Source organism: Caretta caretta, chromosome 1 (assembly GCF_965140235.1).
Source record: "Caretta caretta isolate rCarCar2 chromosome 1, rCarCar1.hap1, whole genome shotgun sequence".
Classification (NCBI taxonomy): Eukaryota; Metazoa; Chordata; order Testudines; family Cheloniidae; genus Caretta; species Caretta caretta.
Window position 1 is genome coordinate 97464238 of NC_134206.1, and position 25708 is coordinate 97489945.

Consider the following 25708-nt stretch of genomic DNA (forward strand, 5'->3'; position numbering starts at 1 on the left):
CAGTTAAATCATAGACAGGAATGTTTCAATGGATCTACAACCCCTCCTCTAAAGCCTTGTCGACTAGCCAAAATTGAGGGGAATAGCTACTGCGAAATAAGATATAAACACATCCCACAAACAAATTGCTCTCCATAGGAGAGATGAGTGTATATACATTGCACTGTCACCAATCCTAGCGCCTTCTCGCTATCTATAGGCTAGCAGCTCAATACCACATTAGTGTTTCCCCTTACTAATCAAAGGAAGACCATAGCTCTGGCTAACCTATGTGGGCAGGCAGGCAGACAAAGAGCATAAGGTATAAGGAGCCCCAGAAGCTGAGGCAGACCATGATGCCTCCTGATACAACAATATTCTGGTGCTTTGGGATCTGGATTATTCTGGTGGACTAGCAGAAACTGTCTATGTACTACATTTTAGATGGTAAGAAAGGAGGGTAAGTGGCCAACAGATATCCAGATCCTATAGGACACAGATGGCAAAGTAGGGCGTTGACTCCAGAATATGCTGGGTGCACATTGTTTGGTGGAATAGTAGAAACAACCATTACTGGGTTTGTGGCCACGATCTGGCAGGATCCAGATGCCACATCCAAGTTTTTGCAGCACGGTTGCACTGGGGTGCAGCCGGGCCCAGATTTAAACACAGGCTAAACATGTTCTGTTCTCCATCGAGGCCGTGGGATCGGTGGGATCCAACAGCCCGCATCAGCTCCAGCGGCCAGACCTGGGGTTTCGCGGGGCTGTCATGCCGGGCGGGGTCACGGTCCAGTGTGCACGGGTGCAATCGGAGCGTCTCCCCGTGTCCTCTATTCGCACTGTGTAGGGGGGGGGGGGTACAAACGCTGGCAGGGATCCGGCGCGGTCGGGCTCGCAGCCTGGTCCCTTTGTGGTTTAAAAGCAACACGCCCAGCACAGCCGCGGCTGCTGAGGGGGAAGGGAGGTCCGGGAATAAGGTCGGTGCGAGCGGCTACGAGAGCGGGAGAAGAGTAGCTGCGCGCCTGGGCTGGGGCTGGGGCTGGGGCTGGGGGCGGGAAGGGGCGCCGGCTGCCCGGCGCGGCGGGAGGAGGTCGCTCGTCTCGCCCCGGCTAGGGTTTCGCAGGCGGGGGGAGGATGCTCCGCGGGCTGCAGGGGTGGGGTCTCTGGGGCTGCAGCTCCCTCTGCTGATGCGGCTGGCGAGCGGGGCGGCTGCCGGGCCAGGTGCTCTGTGCAGTTCCTCCAGCCGGCGCCTGCTGCTTCGGGACCGCTCCCCGCCGCCTCCGCCTGCCGCCGGCGCCCCGGGCTCCGCTCGCCCAGCATCCCCCATGGCCAGCCTGGCTGCGGAGATCATCGCCTTCCTGCTGGCCATCTCGGGCTGGGTGCTGGTCTCCTCCACGCTGCCCACGGACTACTGGAAGGTCTCCTCCATCGACGGCACCGTCATCACCACCGCCACCTTCTGGGCCAACCTCTGGAAGACCTGCGTGACCGACTCCACCGGCGTGTCCAACTGCAAGGACTTCCCCTCCATGCTGGCACTGGACGGTCTGCACCAGCCCCTGCTGGGGCTTCTTATACCTCTTTGCTTCTCCGTGTCTGTCTGTCTGTCTGTCCGCCCGCCGGCCAGCCGCGGGGCTGGGGTAGGCGTCCAGAGCCCCCCCCCCCATCCCCAGGCTAGTAAGCAGCCCCCCCCCCGCCCCTCCCCCGAGCTACTGGCCTCCAGCGAGAAGGGGCTAGGCTCATTGTGTGAACTATACACACACACACGTCCCCAGAGCAACGGGCCTGCTGCAACACAGCTGGCGAGGCGTCCTAGAGGGGTTGCAGATGAGAAGAGCTGGCACTGAGGTGACCCTCTCTAGCCAGCCTTTCTAGTGATCTGCTACAGTTCGGGAGGCAAGAGGTTAATGATTTGGTGGGCGAGATTACGAGCGTTTGTTTGCTGGGGTCGGGAGAGTGCTCTTTATAACAATGAAAAAGGCCAGAAGAAACCCTTTCAGAAACCATATTTTGGCCTCTTCAGCTTCTGAATGGGAGAGTTTGGGGGGATGACAGTAGCAGCCATGGTTAATGGAGGGATTTCTCAGAATATTCTCAGCAGTTTAATTTCTATTTGGTGCACTTCGACTCTGTTTTTAGCCCTTCAGCAAATCTTACTTACCTGCCATAGGAAGCATTCTTTTTCTTGGTATATCAGCATAGTCTGTATTTTAATTCAATGCATCAACATAATATCTATAGAGAGAGAAACAATCCTTGCCAATTTACAGTTGAATAAAATATGGTTTCAAACATTGCATGTAAAAATACCTGTTTATCAACCATAAAGAATGCACTTGTTTCCCAGGACAGTAGGGAAGCAAGTTTTATACACACATTGGAAAATTTTTTTAAATAGCCCCCAGTATGAATTGTTTCCCTTCTATTATTATTTTGCTGGAAATCAAAGACCTTAAATGCAAATTTTAAATATTACTTGATGAACTTGTAACTTTCCTCCAGCAGCTTTTTAAATTAACAGAAAGGTATTTCACTAGATACAGTTTACATTAATAGAATTCTACATCCAGCTTTCTCCTGTTATCAAGAATTATTTATTTTCCACTTGGAAGCTCAACAGTGCATCTGGAGTTGATAAGAAAAGATAAGAAAAGAACGGGAGCTATTATTTTTATTCTCTTATGTTTTTGCAGTGATTGGAGGGAAAGAATGTGATTCTTCTGTAATTAATGTTCTTTTCCTTTTTATCAAGTGGTTTTAAACTCAGATGTAATTACTTCACTGATATATATTAGTTTAAAAGCTTGCAACAGGTAGGTAGGCACAAATATGCATTGCTTAGTTTTGAAGGGATCAGCAATACAGAATCAAAACTTTCAATTTGAACACAGTGTTTAAAGCTAAATATTACTTTATTGCTGCAAATCTCTACTTTTGTGTAATTTAAGAGGAATCATATACACTCTTTAGGCAGGAATGATTTTTCTTAAAAAACCTTTACACCATTTTGAGTAAACTATATAGACAATATGTTGGTTGCTACGTTACTTGTTTCAGTGCTTAATCTATTGCCTGGATTATATTTAACTGTTGCTCAACTTTTCATTTGAAGGGTTGAAAATGATGCAGGAAATTTAGGCAATTTCTGAAGTTCTAATGACATGATTATTATCACAGTGCAATGGTCAGACAACGTATCCCACCAACACTACAGATAATCTCTGAGATAACCTGCTGATATTCAAAAAACAGAAAGTGTGAAAACAGGCATGATAATTTCTGTAAAACAAATTAGGATCTACAGTATTTGGTATATTAGCACTCCCCCTTTTGACATGTGGCTGTGAGAGAGGGCAATAATATTTCTGATGTGGAAACTGCCTTTTAAAAATGGTTGGGAGCTGAATGGCTATAGGGGATTAATAATGAGATATAAAACCTTTAACTTATGTCTCCTATAGAAGGTCCCTCTAGAGCTGATCAGAGATGCAGTGCCAGGTTAATGTAGGTCACCTTGAACTACTCTTGCTTATGCTGTTCCTCATTTATGGATAAATAGAGGAGTTCACACTCGAATCCTGCCAGTTGTTCCATGCGAGCAGACCACGGCACTGCATAGAGTCAGTGGGCCAGATCCTCAGATACTGTAATTTGTCTTGGCTCCATTGATTTAAATGATGCCATGATAAATTACATCAGTTGTGGATATGGCTCACTGACTTCAGTCGGGTTTGGCACTGGTGCTGCGATCCTCCTCCTTGGAGTCAGTTGGAGGATCATATTCAAAGGCTGCAGCCATTCGGTCATCTTTAAAAATTACTAGGGCTGTCAAGAGATTTAAAAAGTTAATCGTGATTAATCGCACAATTAAAAAATTAATAGCACTGTTTAACAATAATAGAATACCATTCATTTAAATATTTGGGGATGTTTTCTACATTTTCAAATATATTGATTTCAATTACAACACAGAATACACAGTACACAGTGCTCACTTTAGATTTATTTTTTATTACAAATATTTGCATTATGTGATATTGCATGGCCAGAGAGCAGCAGGAGAGTGGGTTTTTTTTTTTGAAGCAGAAAAGAATTTTATTTGTGTAACACTTACAAAGAATCACCAAAAAGGATAAAGCAAAACTATGCAACAAAACAAAAGCAAACACAAGGTATAACACAGCAGCCTTCAGAAGGGAGAAGTGTTCAGGCTAGCCTGGGCCCAGAGCGGTGGGGCTTCCTCAACACTCATGGTCTTCCACCCCCTCGAGTTACCTAGTGCCACGCCCAGTGTAACCGATTATTCCTCTCCTGAGAGTGCCCGACAAGATGGGCATGGCTGCGGGGTGGGCAGTTTGGGGGTGGGGGGACGTACACCACGTTCCATAGGACCCCTCCTAGGTGACAGTGATGATGGTATCCACAGCGGCAACGGCTGGGGCTGGGGTCTATCGCTCTTCCCCTCAATCAAAGGGTCAGACGGAGGGAACCGGACGGGGTCACCAAGCAGAGCAGGAGAGTGTTTTTTTTTTTTTAAAGCAGGAAAGAATTTTATTTGTGTAACACTTACAAAGAATCACCAAAGAGAATAAAGCAAAACTAAGCAACAAAACAAAAGCAAACACAAGGTATAACACAGCAGCCTTCAGGAGGGAGAAGTGTTCAGGCTAGCCTAGGCCCAGAGCGGGGGGGGCTTCCTCGACACTCATGGTCTTCCACCCTCCTGAGTTACCTGGTGGCCTAGAGCGGGGGGGCTTCCTCGACACTCATGGTCTTCCACCCCCTTGAGTTACCTAGTGCCACGCCCAGTGTAACCGATTATTCCTCTCCTGAGAGTGCCTGACAAGATGGGCACGGCTGCGGAGTGGGCAGTTTGGGGGTGGGGGGGACATACACCACGTTTGATAGGACCCCTCCTAGGTGACAGTGATGATGGTATCCACAGCGGCAACGGCTGGGGCTGGGGTCTATCACTCTTCCCCTCAATCAAAGGGTCAGATGGAGGGAACCAGCCGGGGTCACCGAGCAGAGCAGGAGAGTGTTAGAAGGGAGACTGATTCCCTATACAGGGAAGAAAGTTTGCTATAAATTAATTAAAGCACCTGAAGCCAGTTAGAGCACCTGAAGCCAGTCTCCTGATAAAAACCCCCTGCTTCAATCAGACAGGAGGAGTTGAAGCAGAGTGGATTGGTGTTGGAGCAGAGAGCAGTTTGGAGGAGTTGAAGCAGAGTGGATTGATGTGGGAGTAGAGAGCAGTTTGGAGGAGTTGAAGCAGAGTGGATTGGCATTGGAGTAAAGAGCAGTTTGGAGGAGTTGAAACAGAGTGGATTGGTGTTGGAGCAGAGAGCAGTTTGGAGGGAAGCAGAGGAGAGTTTGGAGAAGTGCTGTGGTGGGCTAAGAAGACCAAGACCCTAGGTAAAGGGACTCCTGGCAGGGAGGAAGGGCAGGAAGCTCCACAAGCTGAAGAGCAGGAGAGGGAAGTAGCCCGAGGAAGGAACTGCTAGTTCTAGTGGTTTACCGCTATCCCTAGGGCCCCTGGGCTGGGACCCGGAGTAGAGGGCGGGCCCAGGTCCCTCCCTCTCCACTCCCCTCTTCTAGGACATTAGTGGGACAGTTAATACCCTAGTTCAGGGGCAAGAAATGGTGCCCTGAACCACCCCCACCCCCCCAAGAAGAGAAAGCACGAGATCCATCATAGTAGTGCCGGCAATTTGCCACCATTGGAAAAAACAAAAGAAATTTTTGTTTTCAATTCACGTAATGCAAGTACTGTAGTGGAATTTCTTTATCATGAAAGTTGAATTTACAAATATAGAAGTACGTAAAAAAACCTGCATTCAAAAATAAAACAATGTAAAACTTTAGAGCCTACAAGTCCACTCAGTCCTACTTCTTGTTCAGCCAATCACTCAGACAAACAAGTTTGTTTACATTTGCAGGAGATAATGGTGCCTGCTTCTTGTTTACAATGTCACCTGAAAGTGAGAACAGGCGTTCTCATGGCACTGTTGTAGCCAATGTTGCAAGATATTTACATGCCAGATGCACTAAAGATTCATATGTCCCTTCATGCTTCAACCACCATTCCAGAGGACATGCGTCCTTGCTGATGATGGATTCTGCTCGATAATGATCCACAGAAGTGTGGACCGACGCATATTCATTTTCATCATCTGAGTCAGATGCCACCAGCGGAAGGCTTATTTTCTTTTTTGGTGGTTCGGATTCTGTAGTTTCCGCGTCAAAGTGTTGCTCTTTTAAGACTTCTGAAAGCATGCTCCACACCTCGTCCCTCTCAGATTTTGAAAGGCACTTCAGATTCTTAAACCTTGGGCCAAGCGCTATAGTTATCTTTAATAATCTCACAATGGTATCTGCTTTGCATTTTGTTAAATCTCCAGTGACAATGTTCTTCAAATGAACAACATGTGCTGGGTCATCATCCAAGAGGACTATAACATGAAATATCTGGCAAAATGCGGGTAAAACAGAACAGGAGACATACAATTCTCCCCCCAAGGAGTTCAGTCACAAATTTAATTAACACATGTTTTTTTAAACGAGCGTCATCAGCATGGAAACATGTCCTCTGGAATGGTGGACAAAGCATATGGGGATATGTGAATGTTCAGCACATCTGGTGCGTAAATACCTTGCAATGCTGGCTACAAAAGTGCCATGCGAATGTCTGTTCTCACTTTCAGGTGACATTGTAAAAAATAAGTGGGCAGCATTATCTCCTGTAAATGTAGACAAACTTGTTTTTTTTAGCGTTTGGCTGAACAAGTAATAGGACTGAGCAGATCTGTAGGCTCTACAGTTTTCCATTGTTTTGTTTTTGAGTGAAGTTATGTAACAAAAAAATCTACATTTGTAAATTGCACTTTCATGACAGAGAGATTGCACTACAGTACTTGTATGCAGTGAATTGAAAAATACTATTTCTTTTATTTATCATTTTTACAGTGCAAATATTTGTAATAAAAATAATAATAATAAAGTGAGCACTGTACACTTTGTTTTCTGTGTTGTAATTGAAATCAATATATTTTAAAATGTAGAAAAATATCCAAAAATATTTAATAAATTCCAATTGGTATTCTATTGTTTAATAGTGCAATTAAAACTTTGATTAATTGTGATTCATTTTTTTGATTGCGATTAACTTCTTTCAGTTAATTGCGTGAGTTAACTGCAATTAATCAACAGCCCTAAAGATTACTAAATCCTCCTTTCTAACTGGGTATTTAGTTCCAAGCTCACTTTTTATTAAGGTATGTAAAATCAACAATAAATCTTGTGGGATCAGGAATATTTGGTCAATCAGAATACCAAAGAGAAGAAAAGATAGGACAGAAAGAAAAATTTAAAATACAAGATCAAGAAAACATGGACTATCAGGTAGTTTGCTTCACTCTCCCTAGCAAGCGCAGTTCAAGTTAGCTGATCAGCAGCTGAACGTTTAGTTTTTTATTATGTAGCTACAGCTCACTTGGGCACAAACTAGTTTGAAATGAAAAACTTACAAGGCCTGATCTGGTCACCGTGACAAAATTAATAACTTAGAGAGGAGCAGGAATGCAGTTAATAGCTCTAATAATAAACAATGTAGGGTCAAATCCTGGTTCCAGGACATAACGTGAGTGAATGACAGGGAGTGTTAGGAGTGGCATCATCCCTCAAAGCCAGGGCAGGATGTGGCGTCGCTGAGGAGCAACTACATCAGTCTAAGATTCAGCAGGTGGATCTGAGTAGCAATGAATGTAGCAGCCAAACCTATGCCCACATTCCCCTTCTGTGGGGGGCTGGAGAAGGATCTGTGTTCCACAGTGGCAGGGGTATGCGTTCCCCCTCCCAGCAAAGCAGAAGTACACAGGCTGTACTGCACTTTGCATATCCCATGGGCCAGGAAGGTTTCTGCCTCAACATAAAGTCAAATTCTGCCTAGCTCTTAGGATATGTCTACCCTGCACTGTTAGCCCAGAGTTAGTAGAACTCGAGTTAGTACTGTTTGTGACGCTAGGCCTTGAGTATCTACACTTATTTGTAACTCAAGTTAGGAATTGTTGAACCCTGGGTCCCAGAGTCTACACTGCATTATGCATGCCAGAGTCCAACAACACATATTCCAGACTTCCTAGTTCCCAAAATGTGGCCACTGAGACCTTATGTTCATGGTGCAGTGTGCAAACCAACCTGTAGACTTTCAAGCCCTAAGTTAACAAACCCAGGATCTTCTAATTCAAGTTCTACTAACCCTTGGCTTACATTGCAGCATAGACAAACCCACAGAGTCAACAGCTTAGGCTAAGGACTTCCTAAATGTTATTTAATTTTAAGACTGTTCTGATAACTAAAATTATCGAAAGAACAGGAGTGTCTGTGGGATTGATGGACTCCCAGAGCATGAGGTTGTGTCTATACTGCAAAGCAATAGGTCTTCAGCCCTGGGTCCTGTCTTGACTCAGGCTTGGGCCCTCCACTCCCATGGAGCCCTGGGACCCAGGGTTTGAGCTGTGAGTTAGTGCAATTTGTGTGTAGATGGGAGGGGAGTTAGGCTTGAGCCTGAGTTCAAACCCTGGACTTCCATTGCAGTGTAGGCATACGCTTAGAGAGCTTCCCCCCATCTCCCCCTGCACGGCCTTCCTAGGACTAAACTGAATTCCAGTTCCTATGATCAAGGCAATGTAGGAACTGCATCCTCCCTATTCCCCTGGGTAGGGAAGCATGAAGGAGTGAGGAAGAAAGGAGGTGGATCAATTGCTCCATCACCATTGCCAGGCTCTAGCAAGCGGAGCTACCCAGCCCCATGCAGAGAGAATGTGCTGCACTCTCCATGAAGGTGGGTAGCAGTGTCCATGCTCCCCATGCACTAACAGTGTGTGTGTGCATGTGTGTAAAGAAGGGATTAGCGTTGGGGGAGTCTGGGAAGAACACCTTTGCTTTCCTTTAGGACAATGTAGCTCCGTAATGCCTCTTGCTAGGCCCTGTGTATAATGGGCACAATATAGTCCATCGTGTTTAAGGGCCCAATCTGACACTTCTTACACGGGCAAAATCATCGTGTGGTGTGGGGTGGAGGATTGCCTGAGTAAGGAGGGCACAAACAGGCCTTTAATTTACCACCCTTTTAATTTTGTGTGTTGCTGGTCAGAGACATAAACAATAATAAAACAACTAAACAACATCAGCATATCATTTACAGCATTCCACACCAGTGGATCAAATGACAAGTTAAAATAACGTAGCTGAACAAATATGTACTTATGAAATAAAAGGGGCATTAGAGCTTAGAACCACAAATGCTATAGGTGTGTGTTTGAAAAGGGAATCTGTGCAATATCCATAAAGCAATCTCACCGTTTCCCATGATGCAGTCTTAATGATAGCATAGCAAGTATTTATTTTATTTATTGAAAGCACGCATCCCCAGAGCATTGTACATTTTTCCGTGTATTATACTTAATAGATGTGTGAGCTCCACATAACTTTTTGTCACACATGACGGCAATGAGACACTAAAGACCATTACCTAACAAGATTCTTTGGAATGTGAGACAAAACATATTTGTTTAAAAAAAAAACCCTGAAATAGTTTTCTATTGGAATGTTGCTGACCATGCACAATGTGGTGAAAACTTGTCAGATACTCCTAATAACTATTTTGTTTCTACTCTGTTTAAAATGTGTCACTTTCAGTCTGTTTTGGCTGTTGTTTATTTGGATGCCCAACAGATGTATATAATTATACCCCAGTTCCAAATAATTCATGGTGACAATATGTGTGTGGAAACAGTGGATTTCTGGTCTTCACTAGAAGATACTGAAGAAGTACATCTTGGCAATCTCCCCTTTGACTTGTTTGGCCTTTCTACATTTTATTGAGCAATGTCATGGTCTTATCAGCTAGTTTGTGTCTAAGAAAAAATCAACAAAGCAAAAGATGTGTCACTGCTGTAACCAAACACATTCATACGCAATACGTTTAACCCTGGTCCAAGCAAGCAGAAGTTGGACCTGATAAAAAGATCATTACCCTGGTTCTCATTTCCAAGTCAATCTCTAACACATCTTCTGCAGCTAGCTATACGTCCGCAGTTTTCTATATCATCCAGCACCATAGTAACTAGGTAACTCCCAGGTAAATTAGAGCTGTATAATGAGGTCCCCAAGTGGAACTCATGGAATCTTCTCCCCGGCTCCCTTATTTCGTTTACATTGTCAAAATTTTATTTTCTAAATTCTGCATTAAAAACCACCCTAATTGGATGATTTCTTTGGTTGAGCTGAACTGAACTCAGACTCTGGTCGGCCTACAAAACTGAGAATTTTTGGGCAACAGATTCCAGTGATATTCCAAGTCATGGTATTTCTGCTAATTGAAACTGCTTCCTTGTTTGAGTGAGTTAATTATTTCTTGCAGTCTCACTACCCTCTATTATTTCCAAAGTGTGCTTTGACATTTACTAAGGAATGAATCTCAGCCATGTTGTTTTTTGCATATGCTAGTTATTTTTGGTAAATGTTTAATATTTCTCCTTGGAGATTTAGCCACAAATTAAGCTTTAGAGTACCTCTGGGTAAATAAATTCATGCTTCAGCACCTTAATATGTTAATTAGCAACTAACAGTGGCAGTAAATTGTACCTGTCAAAAATAATGGCTTCCTTGGCCAGTTTTCATCTACTGCTTTACTAAATGGTGTTACCACAAAAACATTTCCAAAACAAGGAAAATAAGGTGATGAGAGATTATGAATATTTATATTGCTACAGTTAAAAATGAAGCAGCTTTTTAGCTACATATGTACATAATTATGTATTTTTTTAAAGGTCCAGATTTTGAAGTTCCTGTTAAAACTTCACTGCTACTGATATCATTGTCAGCTTTGCTTGAGTAAAGAGTGAATAAGAGTGCAGGATTTGGCATGAAAACAGGAGGTTCATTATCAGTGGAATAGGAATTGAAACAATTTTAGACTCTCATTCTCCGTTTCTCCTGGCATTCTACTACTAATAAAATTTCACTCTGTCTAAGTCAAGTATATGTGACTTTTCCTACATAAACCTTCCCACAAGTGGGCAAGCCTTTTACAATATGTGCCCGCGCAGTCTAGAAAGTAATTCAAATTATTCACTGTTAGGCATACCCAAATAGTTTGGTTTGTTCTCATAACTTTTAGTCACTAACTTCTTTCTGGGTTTTGGGAACAACCCTAAACATTTGGAGGTGCTCCTATGCTCTATTCAAGAGTGGTTTAGCACTGATCATACTGAAAGAATTTCTCCTCTAAGGCTCAATAGAACTATGTGTGGGAATTTGATTGCATTCTTAGCTCTACCTACATTTTGCTGATGAACCCCATCAATACTAAACACCTCCTATAGTTACTTTGAGCCAAATGTGTGTATGTGGAGCTGACGGGAGAGATGCGAGGCAATGGCACTCTGGCTCCTGAGTGAGCTGTGTTGCCAGGAGGGTGGGGCTGAGGAGATAAGAGAGGGGTAGAGCCCTGCACAGATACAAAATTTGTATCCACATCCGATCCACAAAAATGGTCCATGGATAGCCACAGATTTGCAGGGCTCTACAGAGTGGCTCTCTCAGAACATCCTACAGGAGCTGCAGAGCTGGAACCAGTTTTTCCACTTTCCTCAGGCTCTAAAGGTTTCAGGGAACATCCCTTGTCCTCCCTGGATGGCCATTAACTCTATCCCCAGAGGAGACTATCTCTTAGGTCTTCTGGCCACTTTTTAGTATCTGCCACTTTTCTGCAGATAGGGGAAAGGGGAGAAAATAGACCTTACTTTAAAAAAAACCTCTGCTCCATCTTAAAATGCAACGTGTTCTGCACATAGGAATTCCAGAAGCAAACTAGAAAAACGATACGTGAGTATCCAGAATACTTTTCCAGCTCACAGCTATTTCACAGCAATGTTGGTGTAACAACTCTGGTAGCAAGCTAAAATGTCTGGGGTATGTTTTTTTTATGCACTGACTTTTTTTTCTACATTTACTTTGCCACATTTATACATGTGTATACATGACTTATCATATATCGGATGTTTGTAAATAGTTCAAATTTATTCAGATTAATACTGTTTTCCTTCAGCAGACATTTGTCACAGGAATGCTATATAAATAAGAGATAACTATATTATAGGCAGGGCTGATATAGCACAATTTATTTGCCTGGCCGTTCCCATTATAAAATCCTGTTTTCAAATATAATTTTGCCAAACTTTAACTGTGTCTACCTCAAGCTACTTTTTGGGGGAGGCAGAGGGGGCTAAAAGGTGGAGAATTTCAGCCAGAACAATTCAAATATTTCTTAGACTGAGGCTAGGGAAAAATACATTGTTTTGCAACATTAAAAAAATTCTGGGAATTTTTTCTTTAAGAAGTTTTAGCGCTCCCATGCATTGGAGCACGGACTTGAAAGGTGGCAGGGGAGTGCCCTTTGTTTCAGGGATGTGCATTTTGTTATCCCTGTAAAAACCAGCCCACACTGTGATTGAAAAAATCACAGTTCACACATGCTCAGTCGAGACTTCTTATAGTTAAGTAAAAGTAAAAGTAAAATCACTGAAGACTCTTCCCTCGTTGATCATGCTCCAGCATCTCACAGCTCCTAAGCTAGTGCTGACATGACTGCATGCATCAGTCCTACAGAGCAGGTTCCCTCCATCCTAAGGCTACAGTGGCAAAGCCAGACTTCCCCTGCTTTTGGCTGCTTGGGGCCGGGGTGGGGCCAGACACTAGAACTGAGAACAGGGAAATTGTCTCTCCTGTGCTCTCAGTGACCACCCTGCTGGTGCTCAGCCACACTGGAGGAGGAAGCCACCTGATTTGAATTCAGAAGGCATAGGTGCCGACTCTGTGCGTTCTCCAATAGTGGGTGCTCAGCACCCATCGTCAGCTCCACGGATCAGTTCCTCCTCCTCCTCCCAGCCCTCCCACCTGCCAGTGGGCTCTGCCAGTCAACTCTTCCCCCTCCCTCCCAATGCCTCCCGCCTGCTGTGATCAGCTGTTCAGCAGCATGCAGGAGACACTGGGGGGGGGGGGCGGGGGGAGGAGTGGGGGCAGGAAGGGGAGGGGACAGGAAGAGGCAGAGTGGGGGCAGGAACAACAAATAGATGTGAAACCTACTGGCAAGATATCCCAGCCCTTTCTACTGCTGGGCCAATTCGAGAATTATAACTCCCAACTGCTACTGTTCACTCCTTTAGCTCAAGAGGCAGAGATCTGTGCAGTGGATCTAAAGATTCCAACCCTGCTAATGATCCATGTAGGTGTCAATATGATACCACATGACGGAATTTGTTTTTTCAGTTTACTTTTTTTTTAAAAAATGCCTTAAAACTACATTATTAAGATTGCAAAGTCAAGCACTCAAAAGATAGGAAATATCAGAAGTAAAGTTGTCTATGCAACCTTAACTTGGCCCCTTTGTGCATATGCATTATGATACATGATTACATGATCATTATTGACATGATCACATCTTTTTTCTACCCTATTCTGGGGCTCAATCATAGTAGTATATTGAAAGGTGTCTTGAGGACCCCACCTCATTTGTTTCAGAAGTTGGAAAGTCTGTAGTGAGTTAGTCAGTGGACTGCAGAAAGAGAAAGGATGATGTCATAGTCAAGTAGAAAAGGAGTACTTGTGGCACCTTAGAGACTAACAAATTTATTTGAGCATAAGCTTTCGTGAGCTACAGCTCACTTCATAATCAAGTAGGGTTGCCAATTTTGGTTGGACATATTCCTAGAAGTTTTCTCAGATGGCATAATCTTTAATTAAAGATTAATCTTTAATTCCTGGAGACTCCAGGACAATCCTGGAGGGTTGGCAACCCTATCAAGGCAGCTGCCTGCTACTCTAGAGCATTGGATGCTATCTCTGACTCTGTCACGCAGTTCCTATGGAATGCTAAGGAAGTCATTTAACCCAGACTTTTCACAGGTTGTCACTAATTGTGGGTGCCTCGTTTTCTTGGTGCCCAATACGAGTCTCTAGGGTCTGATTAGCAGGAGGGCTAAGGACTCACAGATGCCACTGAAGTCAATGGGAGATACACGTTGAACATACTGAGTGCTATATAAATGCTACGTACTCTGAAAAATCAGGGCTTAAGTGTCTCAAATTGGGCACCAAAAATTAGTGGATATTTTGGATATTAATCTCACTGTGCCTCAGTTCCCCAGCTGTAAAATGGATTAATAATATCCCCTCATCTCACAGCGGTGTTGTGCAAGTAAATCCATTAATGTTTGTGAAGTGCTCGGATACTGTAGTGATGACCACCATAGAAAACCCTATGAAGGAAATTAATAATTCTGTCTTTAGAGAAGGATTTGAAAAGTGTGCAGTAAATAAGGCCAGGGCCCACACACTGAACAATGAGGAGAAAATAAAGTATTTAATAGTTGTTCATTAAATGAGCACTGTCTCTCTCTTGTGCACCAAATGAGGCAGGGTCTTGTGAAAAAAATATGTGATCTCATCATTATAGACTGTGTCCTAATGCATACACACAGAAAGGTCCAATTAAGTTTTCCCAGGCAACTTAACTTCTGCCATTTCCTAACTTTTGAGTGTGTGACTTTGCAATCTTACTAATGTTCTTTTAATATAGTTTTTTCATGTGCAAGGTACATAAATAGTTAATAGATAATTGCCATTAGCTGGTGTTCAAGAATACATAGGATAGTTCCTGAGTTCTGTAGGATCAATAAAACTTGGTGTACACTGCAAATGGCTTCTTGTGTGTTACTTTTTACATGGAGCTCTAACCAGTAGTCTTTTAAAATATTTTGATGAATGCACGTTCCATTAATTATGTACTTTTACACAGGTTTCCTGTTTATTTGGTATCTATCATTAAGAAATCTATTAAGGCTGTGAGGGAATGGGTAAAGTATAGCATGTTTGAATAGTAATAGAACCAGAAATGTTTCACACACACACACCGCCCCCCGGTATCAAGATGAAATGAATAAACAATACTAATGCAAGTGTATATTCATTTTAAATGAACGCCATAATATGTTATGAGGAATAATCTCTTATGGTGATTACTTAACTGTACAATATTGCATTGCCCCCCCCATAATTACAGTACTGTTTATCACAATATTTCAACTATAATTAATTTTCAGAAGGTAGAAAATAGTATTCAGTCTATCCAGTTCAAGGGCCTTACCTCTGTGAGGTACTGGGCGTCCTCAACTGCCACTGAAGAAAGGCCCTCATTCAGCAAGGTACTTAAGCATATGCCTAACTTAAAGCATACTAGTAGTTCAACTGAAATCAATACTCATGTGCTTAAAGATAGGCACATACTTCAATATTTTGCTAAATCAGGGCCTTCAGCCCTGCTTCTCGCAGGTAGGTAGACTCCTAATTTCCGCTGAAATCAGTGGAAGTTAGGAACCTAAATACCTTTGTGGATCTGGGCCTTAGTGCTTGATCCAAAGCCCATTGCACTCAATGGGAGTATTTCGATTGATTTCAATGGGATTTGGATGAAACTTTAATGAAGATGAAGGGACTGATCATCTTGTAGGTGGTATACAGTACCCTGTATGGCTGTGCTCAAAAATGAGATTAAATCACAAGACAAGCCAGGCCCTAATTCTGCTTGCAGTTATTCCTGCGCAACCATGGGCAGAGTCAACCAAAGGGACTATAATGAAAATCATTAGTTAATGCTATTCTAATATCAGTTAATGCTATTCTAGCATTAATTTAATTAATTAATTAATTAAAATAGTTAATGCTATTCTAATAACATTGTGATTACAGGTTATATCCAAGCCTGCAGAGGACTCATGATTGCTGCTGTCAGTCTTGGATTCTTTGGCTCCATATTTGCAATGGTTGGGATGAAGTGTACGAAAGTTGGAGGTTCAGATCAGACTAAAGCTAAAGTCGCTTGTTTAGCTGGGATGATTTTCATACTTTCTGGTAAATATGCAATTCTACCTTTAAATATATATTTGAAGTCACATAAGACCTCATCCTACAGCAGGGGCGGCAGGTTTGTATAATTTTTGGTGGTGCCCAGAACGGGTCCAAGTCCTGCCCCCACACACCTGCTTTGTAAGCTGATATATATTTTTTAAAATAATGTAAAAATGTGAGGGCTCTGGGGTGGGGTTGGGGGTGAGGCATTTGGGGTCAGGGAGGGGCTCGGGCAGAGGGTTGGGGTGTGGAGGTGAGGGCTGAGGCCGGGGATGAGGGGATCATGGTGCAGGAAGGGGCTCAGGGCTGAGGCAGAGGGTTGGGTTGCGGAGGGGTGAGGGCTTTGGCTGGGGGTGCGGGCTCTGGGGTGGGGTTGGGGATGAGGGGTTCATGGTGCAGGAGGTGGCTCAGGGCTGGGGCAGATGGTTGGGCTGTGGGGGGCGCGGACTCTGGGGTGGGGTGGGGCCAGGGATGAGGAGTTTGGGGTGCAGGCAGGCTACCCCAGGGAAGGGGCCAGAGAGGAGGACTCCCCCACAGCCCTCTCCCCCCACGGCAGCACACTCACCTCACACCATTGTCACTGCATGTGTCCCTAGGGCCCTCTCAGGTCCAGGAAGCCCCCTCACCTTCCCTGTGGTGGGTGCCGGGGGGTGGGGGGGGGGCTGCCATCATGTGTGCACCTCCTTCCCTGCTGCTGCCCCTCACTGTAGCCTCACTGTGGGTGGGGGATGGGGCTGCCCTTGCCCAGTGTGGGGCAGGAGCAGTGACTGTGGGTGGGGGGACACGGACCTGTGCTGGTGAAGGGTCCCGCCGGAAAAGGGAAGGGTCTGTCCATCCAAGGCGGAAGGGCAGGGGCGGGGTCAGCCTGGGTCAGCCTGCCCTGGCACTAGTGGTTAGGGGGCACTAGGACCCTGCGGCGGCAGTTGATCCCGGGAGCTGGCAGAGTGCAGCACAGCACCAGCTGCAGGAGGCAGCTGCCCAGGGCGCAGCGGGGAGGCACGCAGGGGCGGGCGGTGGGGCCGGGGGAGAAACCCAGCCCCGACCATTGGTGGAACTGGGCCCCTGGGCCCTGAATATTACTTGAGCACGGGCACCACGGGCCCATATAACTCACCACCCCTGGGCACTACAGTCAGGCCCATAATTATTATACTGATGCCACTGAATTATTTATTCATCTGGTGCATTTTAGGGTTGTGCTCTATGACTGGTTGCTCCCTGTATGCGAACAGAATTACATCTGAATTCTTTGATCCTACTTTTATTGCACAAAAGTAAGTACTTTTTTATGCCTGTGAATTTTTCAAACAAATTAGGCCTTAGATTGTTTAAAACACATACCAAAGTATGTTTGTAAAGAAAGCAGATGTTCCCAGTCCCAGACACAAGAGAAAGGTTGGGTCTGTAACTTTCTTTCCTCTTATTACTCAAATCAAAAATATGAAATTGTACATAGCAACTTATTGGTGAATTTAATGAACTAACAAAAACAATTACTTATGTCAAGCCTTCCCATATCACTAGTAAAGCAACCATATTTCTCTGCCTAAAGGCATAACTATGTTCTACAGCAGGTGCAGAGGACTGATTCAATTTAGCTGAACTGATTCATATGTTTATATTTGTCACTAATTCAGAAGAAAAATTTTAGAAGATTTATCAGAAGACAGAGATGCCCATTGAGCAGATAATTCAATATTCATCAACAGATGGAACAGAAATGCTCTTTCATGAACATTTCATAGAAAGTATGATTTTCACAAAGGGATAAAACCTTACCATAAATTCTAAATCATCTTGCAAATATTTTCTAAAAGTATTCTCCAGGGCAAATTTTTTCAATCCTGAGTGCCTAAAATTTGGCTTATAAATCCTTATTTAGGCCATGATCCTATAATCACTAACTTATATATTTAATAGGGCTGTTGATTAATCACAATTAACTCATGCGATTAACTCAAAAAAATTAATTGTGATTAAAAAAAGTAATTGCAATTAATTGCAGTTTTAATCGCACTGTTAAAATAGAATTCCAATTGAAATGTATTAAATACTTTGGATGTTCTTCTACATTTTCATATATATTTTATTCTGTGTTGTAATTGAAATCAAAGTTTATTGTATTTTTGATTACAAATATTTGCACTGTGAAAATGATAAAAGAAATAGTATTTTTCAACTCACCTCATACAAGTGCAATCTCTTTGTCATGAAAGTGCAACTTACAAATGTAGATTTTTTTTTGTTACATAATTGCATTCAAAAACAAAACAATGTAAAACTTCAGAGACTACAAGTCCAGTCAGTCCTATTACTTATTCAGCCAATTGCTAAGACAAACAAGTTTGTTTACATTTACAGGAGATAATGCTGCCCTCTTCTTATTTATAATGTCACTAGAAAGTGAGAACAGACATTTGCATGGCACTTTTGTAGCTGGCATTGTAAGGTATTTACATGCTAGATATGCTAAACAATTGTATGCCCTATCATGCTTTGGCCAACATTCCAGAGGATATGCTTCCATGCTGGTGATGCTCGTTCAAAAATAATGTGTTAATTAAATTTGTGACTGAACTCCTTGGGGAGAACTGTACGTCTCCTGCTCTGTTTTACACGCATTCTGCCATATATTTCATGTTATAGCAGTCTCGGATGATGACCCAGCACATGTTGTTCATTTTAAGAACACTTTCACTGCAGATCTGACAAAACACAAAGAAGGTTTAAGGTCAATCCAACGTTTAAGAATCTGAAGTGCCTTCCAAAATCTCAGGGATGAGGCATGCTTTCAGAAGTCTTAAAAGAGCAACACTACAATGAGGAAATTACAGAACCCAAACCACCAAAAAAGAAAATCAATCTTCTGCTGGTGGTATCTGACTATGAAAATGAAAATGAACATGCCTCGGTCTGCACTGCTTTGATTGTTATCAAGCAGACTCCGTCATCAGCATGACCCCTGGAATGGTGGTTGAAGCATGAAAGGACATATGAATCTTTAGTGCATTTGGCACAAAAATATCTTGCAATGCTGGCTACAACAGTGCCATGAGAATGCCTGTTCTCACTTTCAGGTGACATTGTAAATAAGAAGCAGGCAGCATTATCTCCTGCAAATATAAACAAACTTGTTTGTCTGAGCAATTGGCTGAACAAGAAGTGGGACTGAGTGGACTTGCAGGTTCTAAATTTTTACATTGTTTTATTTTTGAATGCAGTTGTTTTTGTACATAATTCTATGTTTGTAAGATCAACTTTCATGATAAAGAGATTGAACTATAGTACTTGTATTAGATTAATTGAAAAATACTATTTCTGTTTTTTTACAGTGCAAATACTTGTAATAAAAATAAATATAAAGTGAGCACTGTACAGTTTGTATTCTGTGTTGTAATTGAAATCAATATATTTGAAAATGTAGAAAACATCCAAAAATATTTAAATAAATTGTATTCTATTATTGTTTAACAGTGGGATTAATTGCATGATTAATCACTATTAATTTTTTTAATAACACAATTGTGATTAATTTTTTTAATCGCTTGACAGCTGTAATATTTAATTTTAAATCAGTGGGACTCTTTGTGGTCTTAAAGTTACACAAGTGGGTTTTTGTAGGAGTAGGACATAAGGCACCTAAATATAAGTGACCTGATTATCATAAGTGATCTAAAAATTCCCATTTAAGACAATGGGCACTGCATGTGCTCAGCACCTTTGAAAATCAGTGATTTATAGTTAGATATCTAAGTATGTATTAAGCAGCCAAATTTTAGACACTCAGATTTGAAAATGTTGACCTTAAATTATGTCTTATAGATTTTTCATAATTTTCATTTTCCTTTGTAATGTAACTTTATACTTAAAAACAAGAATTTCAAAAACCCTCTGCAGTGTTTCCAGTTTAGTTCCATGAGCAGTCACTGATTTTTCAAGCAACTCACCAGAAATCTTCCTACTTCCCAGCCTAAATTCCATTTTGCAAAAGGAATGCTGAACATTCTCTGTCGTCTTGGTAAATACCTCTTCCTTATTTTAGCTAACTTACTTAAAATCTTTAATGAGATCTCTGTCAGTGCTAGGATTTCCACTCATTGTTCCTTTTTTCTTGATGAGTTAATATTGGTATTTTCAAATTTCTGCCACAAGCTCTGCCCGTCTCACTCATTGAGAGCCTCATTCAAAAACTGCTGAAATCAGTGGGAACCTATGCCACTGGCAGTGCGATGGAGTGCTGGCTGGATAGCCCTGTGATAATTACCCGTCAGGCTCACACATACTAAGGAGAAACATCCTCCTTATTGCCAGAATTCCCATAAAAGAATGTTGCAAAGGCAATCCTGGCAAGTCAACAGGAACTGCCTGTGTAGGTGTTTTCTTCTAGAGACAGGCAGATTTTCTTGTGGGAAGTAGGCACTGCATATTTGCACCTGTCAAAACCATTGTCACCCTTGTGTGCAGCAGGTTGTTTTCATCATTCATAGCTTTCCATGAAGTTTTAAGGGTGATGGCATCCTGTCAAAGTTTTGGATGAGCTATAAGAGCCAACACACATAAATTAGATGCTAATGTGTGGGTAAGACAGCCACTAATGACATGGAGACTGTATTCAGCTCCACATCAACGAGATGTGGGTGCCAACTCCTGCCCCCAAAGTGCTGTACAATATTTCAGTGGAGCAAATGCCAGCTCCAGTACTGAGGTTCATAGCACATTTGCCTCTCCTTCCCAGGAGGTTCCTGCTAGCTTCTGGATCAAGGCAGTGCAGGAAGCAATTTTTTTCTTTATATTTTCTAGATAAGGCCAGTATGTTAGGCTGTGGTCCAGTTTGACTTCTTAGTAAGTGACAACTGTCTGGCAAGGGAGTGGATGATCCTCAGCATAGGCTGTAAGGGGTTGATTACCAGGTGATTGTTCAGATGGAAAGTTGTGGCCATCATCTTAGACTTTCTTAGTATAAATCTCCACTGACAAAGGTAAGTAGCCATGTCCTGGCTGAGTGAGCCTTTGATATCATGTAGGTCATTACACACATGAGCAAGACCAATCTCATCTGTAAATACATACTTACTGGCCTTAGTTGTCGGTAGGTCATAATGATATATGTTAAAAAGGGGAGGAGCTAGAATGGATCCTTGCAGGAATCCATTACAAAGACACCTGGGCTAGCTGACTTTGTCTCCAGTTTGCAAGATGAAGTTATGATTCATGATGACTTTCATGATGAACCAAACCAGGGGCCTCCAAGGAATAGTCTGCAGCAATGTGGCGGTCAGCCACATGCCAGACAGTGTCATATGCAGCTGATAAGTACACCAGAACAGCACCAACCTTCTTGCTCTTCTCAAAGCTATCATCAATGTCTTGTGTTAGGCAAATGACTTGATCTTGGGCCAACCTGAACAAAGGGCAGTTGTGGTTTGATAATTTTGCTGATGCACATCAGACTCAATCTATCCATAAACTTATATGTAACACAAAGGAGAGAGCTGGGTTGACAGCCCTTAGGATCTTCCAGCAGTTTTTCTGGTTTCACAATGGCTACAACCTTTGCCTGCACCAGATTTTTGGGATTCAGTTGTCCTGAAAACATCGATCTGAGTAACTGAAGCAGACAGCTTTTCTCTTTTGGGCCTAAGTGAATGTTATCCAGGTCTGGCTCCTGTTCATAGAATATCAGGGTTGGAAGGGACCTCAGGAGGTCATCTAGTCCATCCCCCTGCTCAAAGCAGGACCAATCCCCAACTAAATCATCCGAGCCAGGGCTTTGTCAAGCCTGACCTTAAAAACTTCTAAGGAAGGAGATTCCACCACCTCCCTAGGTAACGCATTCCAGTGTTTCACCACCCTCCTAGTGAAAAAGTTTTTCCTAATATCCAACCTAAACCTCCCCCACAGCATCTTGAGACCATTACTCCTTGTTCTGTCATCAGCTACCACTGAGAACAGTCTAGATCCATCCTCTTTGGAACCCCCTTTCAGGTAGTTGAAAGCAGCTATCAAATCCCCCCTCATTCTTCTCTTCCGCAGACTAAACAATCCCAGTTCCCTCAGCCTCTCCTCATAAGGCATGTGTTCCAGTCCCCTAATCATTTTTGTTGCCCTCCGCTGGACTCTTTCCAATTTTTCCACATCCTTCTTGTAGTGTGAGGCCCAAAATTGGACACAGTACTCCAGATGAGGCCTCACCAATGTCGAATAGAGAGGAACGATCACGTCCCTCGATCTGCTGGCAATGCCCCTACATATACATCCCAAAATGCCATTGGCCTTCTTAGCAACAAGGGCACACTGTTGACTCATATCCAGCTTCTTGTCCACTGTAACCCCAGGTCCTTTTCTGCTCAACTGCTGCTGAGCCATTCTCATAAGCTTATGTTCTCATAAGCTTCATGGTCAGGTACAGCTCTTTATCTGAAAAGGGAGCTTTCAGGTTTGAATATGCACTAGAAGCCTACCACCTCTCTGTGATCTCAGTTTTGACTATACGATTGAATGACTTATCCAAGTTCTACGTACAGCCACTAGCTAGGATGCAACAGCATTTTCAGTGACTAGAAACTCATTTTTGACAAGGCTGGAATCTCCAGATAGACTGCCAGGCTCTCTGACTAGAATGAGTAAAGATCTGTGTGATGGACTCTCTTCATTGAGCACACCTGATTTGATCAGCCATTGAATGAGTTCCTCTCTCTTATTAATGGCCTCCTGTTCATAACCAGCAGATGTGAATTCCTGTTTCCTCTTGTGACCACCCAGGAAAATCCTGTTGGCAATAGCCTCTAAGGATTGATATCCTAATTCATGGAAAGTTTGGTAGGAGTCATTTATGTTAGCTGGACACGCCTGTCAAGATAACTAACAGACATCTCTAGTTCTTCTTGAAAGACCTACCACCAATCTTTCCAAAAATTCTACTGCGCCTTCTGTAGACTGTTCGTTGTTGGTCTCCACTAGCCCATGTGATCAAAGACAGCTGAGGCTAAAACTCTAAAAAAGCTTGAAGCACATTTTGCTCCATGACCACTGGCAGCAATTGCCCGAAAGATGAAAAGGTGGTGTTAAGTGAAGAGTCAGCACACAAATCATCACATGCAAAGGGGAAGGCTGACGGATACCAGGATAAAGCCAGTAGGGGTAGTTCAAGGGATGAACTTGTTTTAGAGTATGACTAGTATGTCAGTTGACTGCTCTCTCTCCCTTTGCAACAGGTTTTGGTATTCTTTCCTTAAACATTCTTTCCTCTGTATATACTTGCATACCTGGGCCTCAGTAATTATTATTCTGCTGTTACAGGATGCCTGTGTGACTTCCTACTCTTCATTCCAGTGCCTAAAGTCTATCCCATTAATGTCTGTCGTATCATGCTTATCTGTCTCCTAATGGACAGCATTCAACCTATCAAGTTTTTATTTTGGTGTATTTATTGCTGTCCTACTATTTTTCTGCCTTTAAAGTGGTTTTGTTTTTTATTCACCTTCTTAGCATGATGCACACCCTAAACCATTTAAAATATATTTATCTGAATTTACTTGGCATACAAGCTTTTCCCATTTCTCTTTAAGCTGTGTATTGATTACCGGGCTAGAAAGGTTTAGTGATGTTGGACCATACTTTAAGGCTGTAAGAACCTGCAGGGGTGGAACCTAGGACCATAAAGACTCTGGGCTGCTAACACCTCTGCAGCACTAGTGGAGGCTTAGGCTTGGCTTCCACAGGAGGACCCTATGAGGCTGGGCTCAGCAGGATGTACTTCCCAGCACGAGCTGAGTGGTGGGCTCACAGAGCCCACTGATTAGCCTGTGTCAATACTTAAACCAGGAAGTCATGAAGGGGAGCTGTCTGAGCAATAGCACAGATTGCCTATCTGTCTTTGCTCCAGACCCTGTTTGTGATTAGACCCTAGGCGCTGGCTTGTCCTTGACTTTGCTCTTTGATTGCTTTCTGTAACCTAGTGCCTGACCCCAAGCTCCTGGTAAACTGACCCTGCCTGCCTCCTGCTGCCTGCTCTGACCATTAAGTCTGACTGCCCATGTCCTGGTTGTGTCAGATGCCTTGCTGATGTAAGCCGGGCTTGAGTTTGCTTTCTCCTGACGTCTACTGATGAACTGGGGGAAAAGACTTCAGGAGCAGACCATGTTTAGATAGACACACCTACTCTGCCTGGGTGCTCAGCATAACAGAGCTGCTTTGCCAAAATGATCACTTTTGGCTCGTGTTGGGTTTCAAATCACTTAAGTATTGTGGGGGTGGGTGGGTAATGAAATTTGTTATCCTTATTGTATGAGTAAAGGCTAGCAGAACTGTACTTACACCTCCACTTGCTCTCTGGAGCAGCCCTTGATCAGCCAGTCATCGAGGTATGGAAACTCCTGAACCTGTCGCCTACACAGGAAAGTGGCCATGACCGCCATGCATTTGGTAAACACTTGAGACGCCACTGAGAGGCTGAACGGGATGACTGTGAACTGGTAATGAATGTGGTTTACCACAAACCTGAGGTACCTCCTGTGGGACAGTGATTGCGGTTGAAAATAAGTGTCTTTTAGATCGAGGGCAGCATACCAGTCCCCTCCATGGAAGGGCTGATGGAGGCTAAGGAGATCACGTGAAACTTCAGTTTCTTCATGAACTTGTTGAGATCTCTCAGGTCTAGGATGGGCCTGAGCCTGCCCTAAGCTTTCAGTATTAGGAAATACTGGGCCCTTAGCTCCCGAGGAACCTCTTCCACTGCCCCCAGCGATAGGAGTGAGTGCACCTTCTGTATGCGGAGTTGCTCGTGAGAAGGGTCCCTGAAGAGAGACAGGGAAGGGGGGTGGGAGGGACGAGAATTGGAGGGAGTATCCCCTTTCTACTGTGCCAAGCACCAAATGGTCCAATGTAATATGGGCCCATGCAGGGTAGAAAGGGGATATTCGACACAAGAAGGTAACATGGGGAGGATCCAGTGTTCGTACTGGTGCGCCATCCTTGAACGTGCCTTCAAAAGGCCTGGTTTTGGCCTGAAGATGGCTTCAACTGGCAAGAACCCTGGCCTGAAGAAGGATGAGGTCTCTTTCTGGAGTTCCTGTTCCTCCACCGGGAGCCATCTTGCCTGTTATGGGGCGTGTAAAATCACGGCAGAGGTTGCAGCCTAACAGTTCTTGAGATGACTCTCTCCCAGCCACTTCAAACACGAAGTGTGTGGGTCGCTCTTGGGCATAGACTTGCCACAGTTCTCACAGGCTTTAAAACCTGGGGGGACCAAGGCATGCCCTGGTGCCGGGAGAGAAAGGGGAAGGGGGGGTACCCCGAACTAAATCTATAGACAACAAACTAATACTAACTGCTAACTATATGCAGAACAGGAAAAAGTTCACTGCTAAAGTGGGGAAGCTTGCCGAAGCAAGAGAACAAACATTCCAGCTAACCGTCACTGGCAGTAAGACAGAACTAAGGGGGTGGTGGGTCAGCAGGGCTTTTTATTGAGCACCATGAAGGTGTGACCCCAAGGAGTGCCCAGGCCAACCCGACAGATACTGCTAGGGGAGAACTTTTCCGGCTGCTGGGCATGGGGCGCGCACACCAGATTGGAATTGACATGGGCAAGCACTCAAAGAAGAACTCTGTTGCTTAGGAATTCACTCAACTCCTGCTACATATTCCTCCCCTGAAATTGTACAGTTCTGTTTGTGACAACACAGTTGGTGCTGGGGGGAGGACTGTGATACTATTAACTAAAAATTACGACACCGGGTGAGGAATAAGCAACATCA

General features: G+C 43.5%; 1 protein-coding gene across 3 annotated transcripts in view; it reads left to right on the top strand.

Moving 5' to 3' along the window:
• CLDN10 (claudin 10) overlaps window positions 1-25708 on the top strand; it is a 120281-nt gene that overhangs the window by 84680 nt on the left and 9893 nt on the right. For 2 of the 3 annotated variants that reach the window (XM_048853455.2, XM_048853475.2), the window contains 2 exons: window positions 15792-15953; window positions 17143-17224. In XM_048853455.2, coding sequence (XP_048709412.1) covers window positions 15792-15953; window positions 17143-17224 — 244 coding nt within the window. Of the gene's footprint in view, window positions 1-1154; window positions 1527-15791; window positions 15954-17142; window positions 17225-25708 lie in introns of those variants that run through there. The other variant, XM_048853466.2, reaches the window with a different exon arrangement.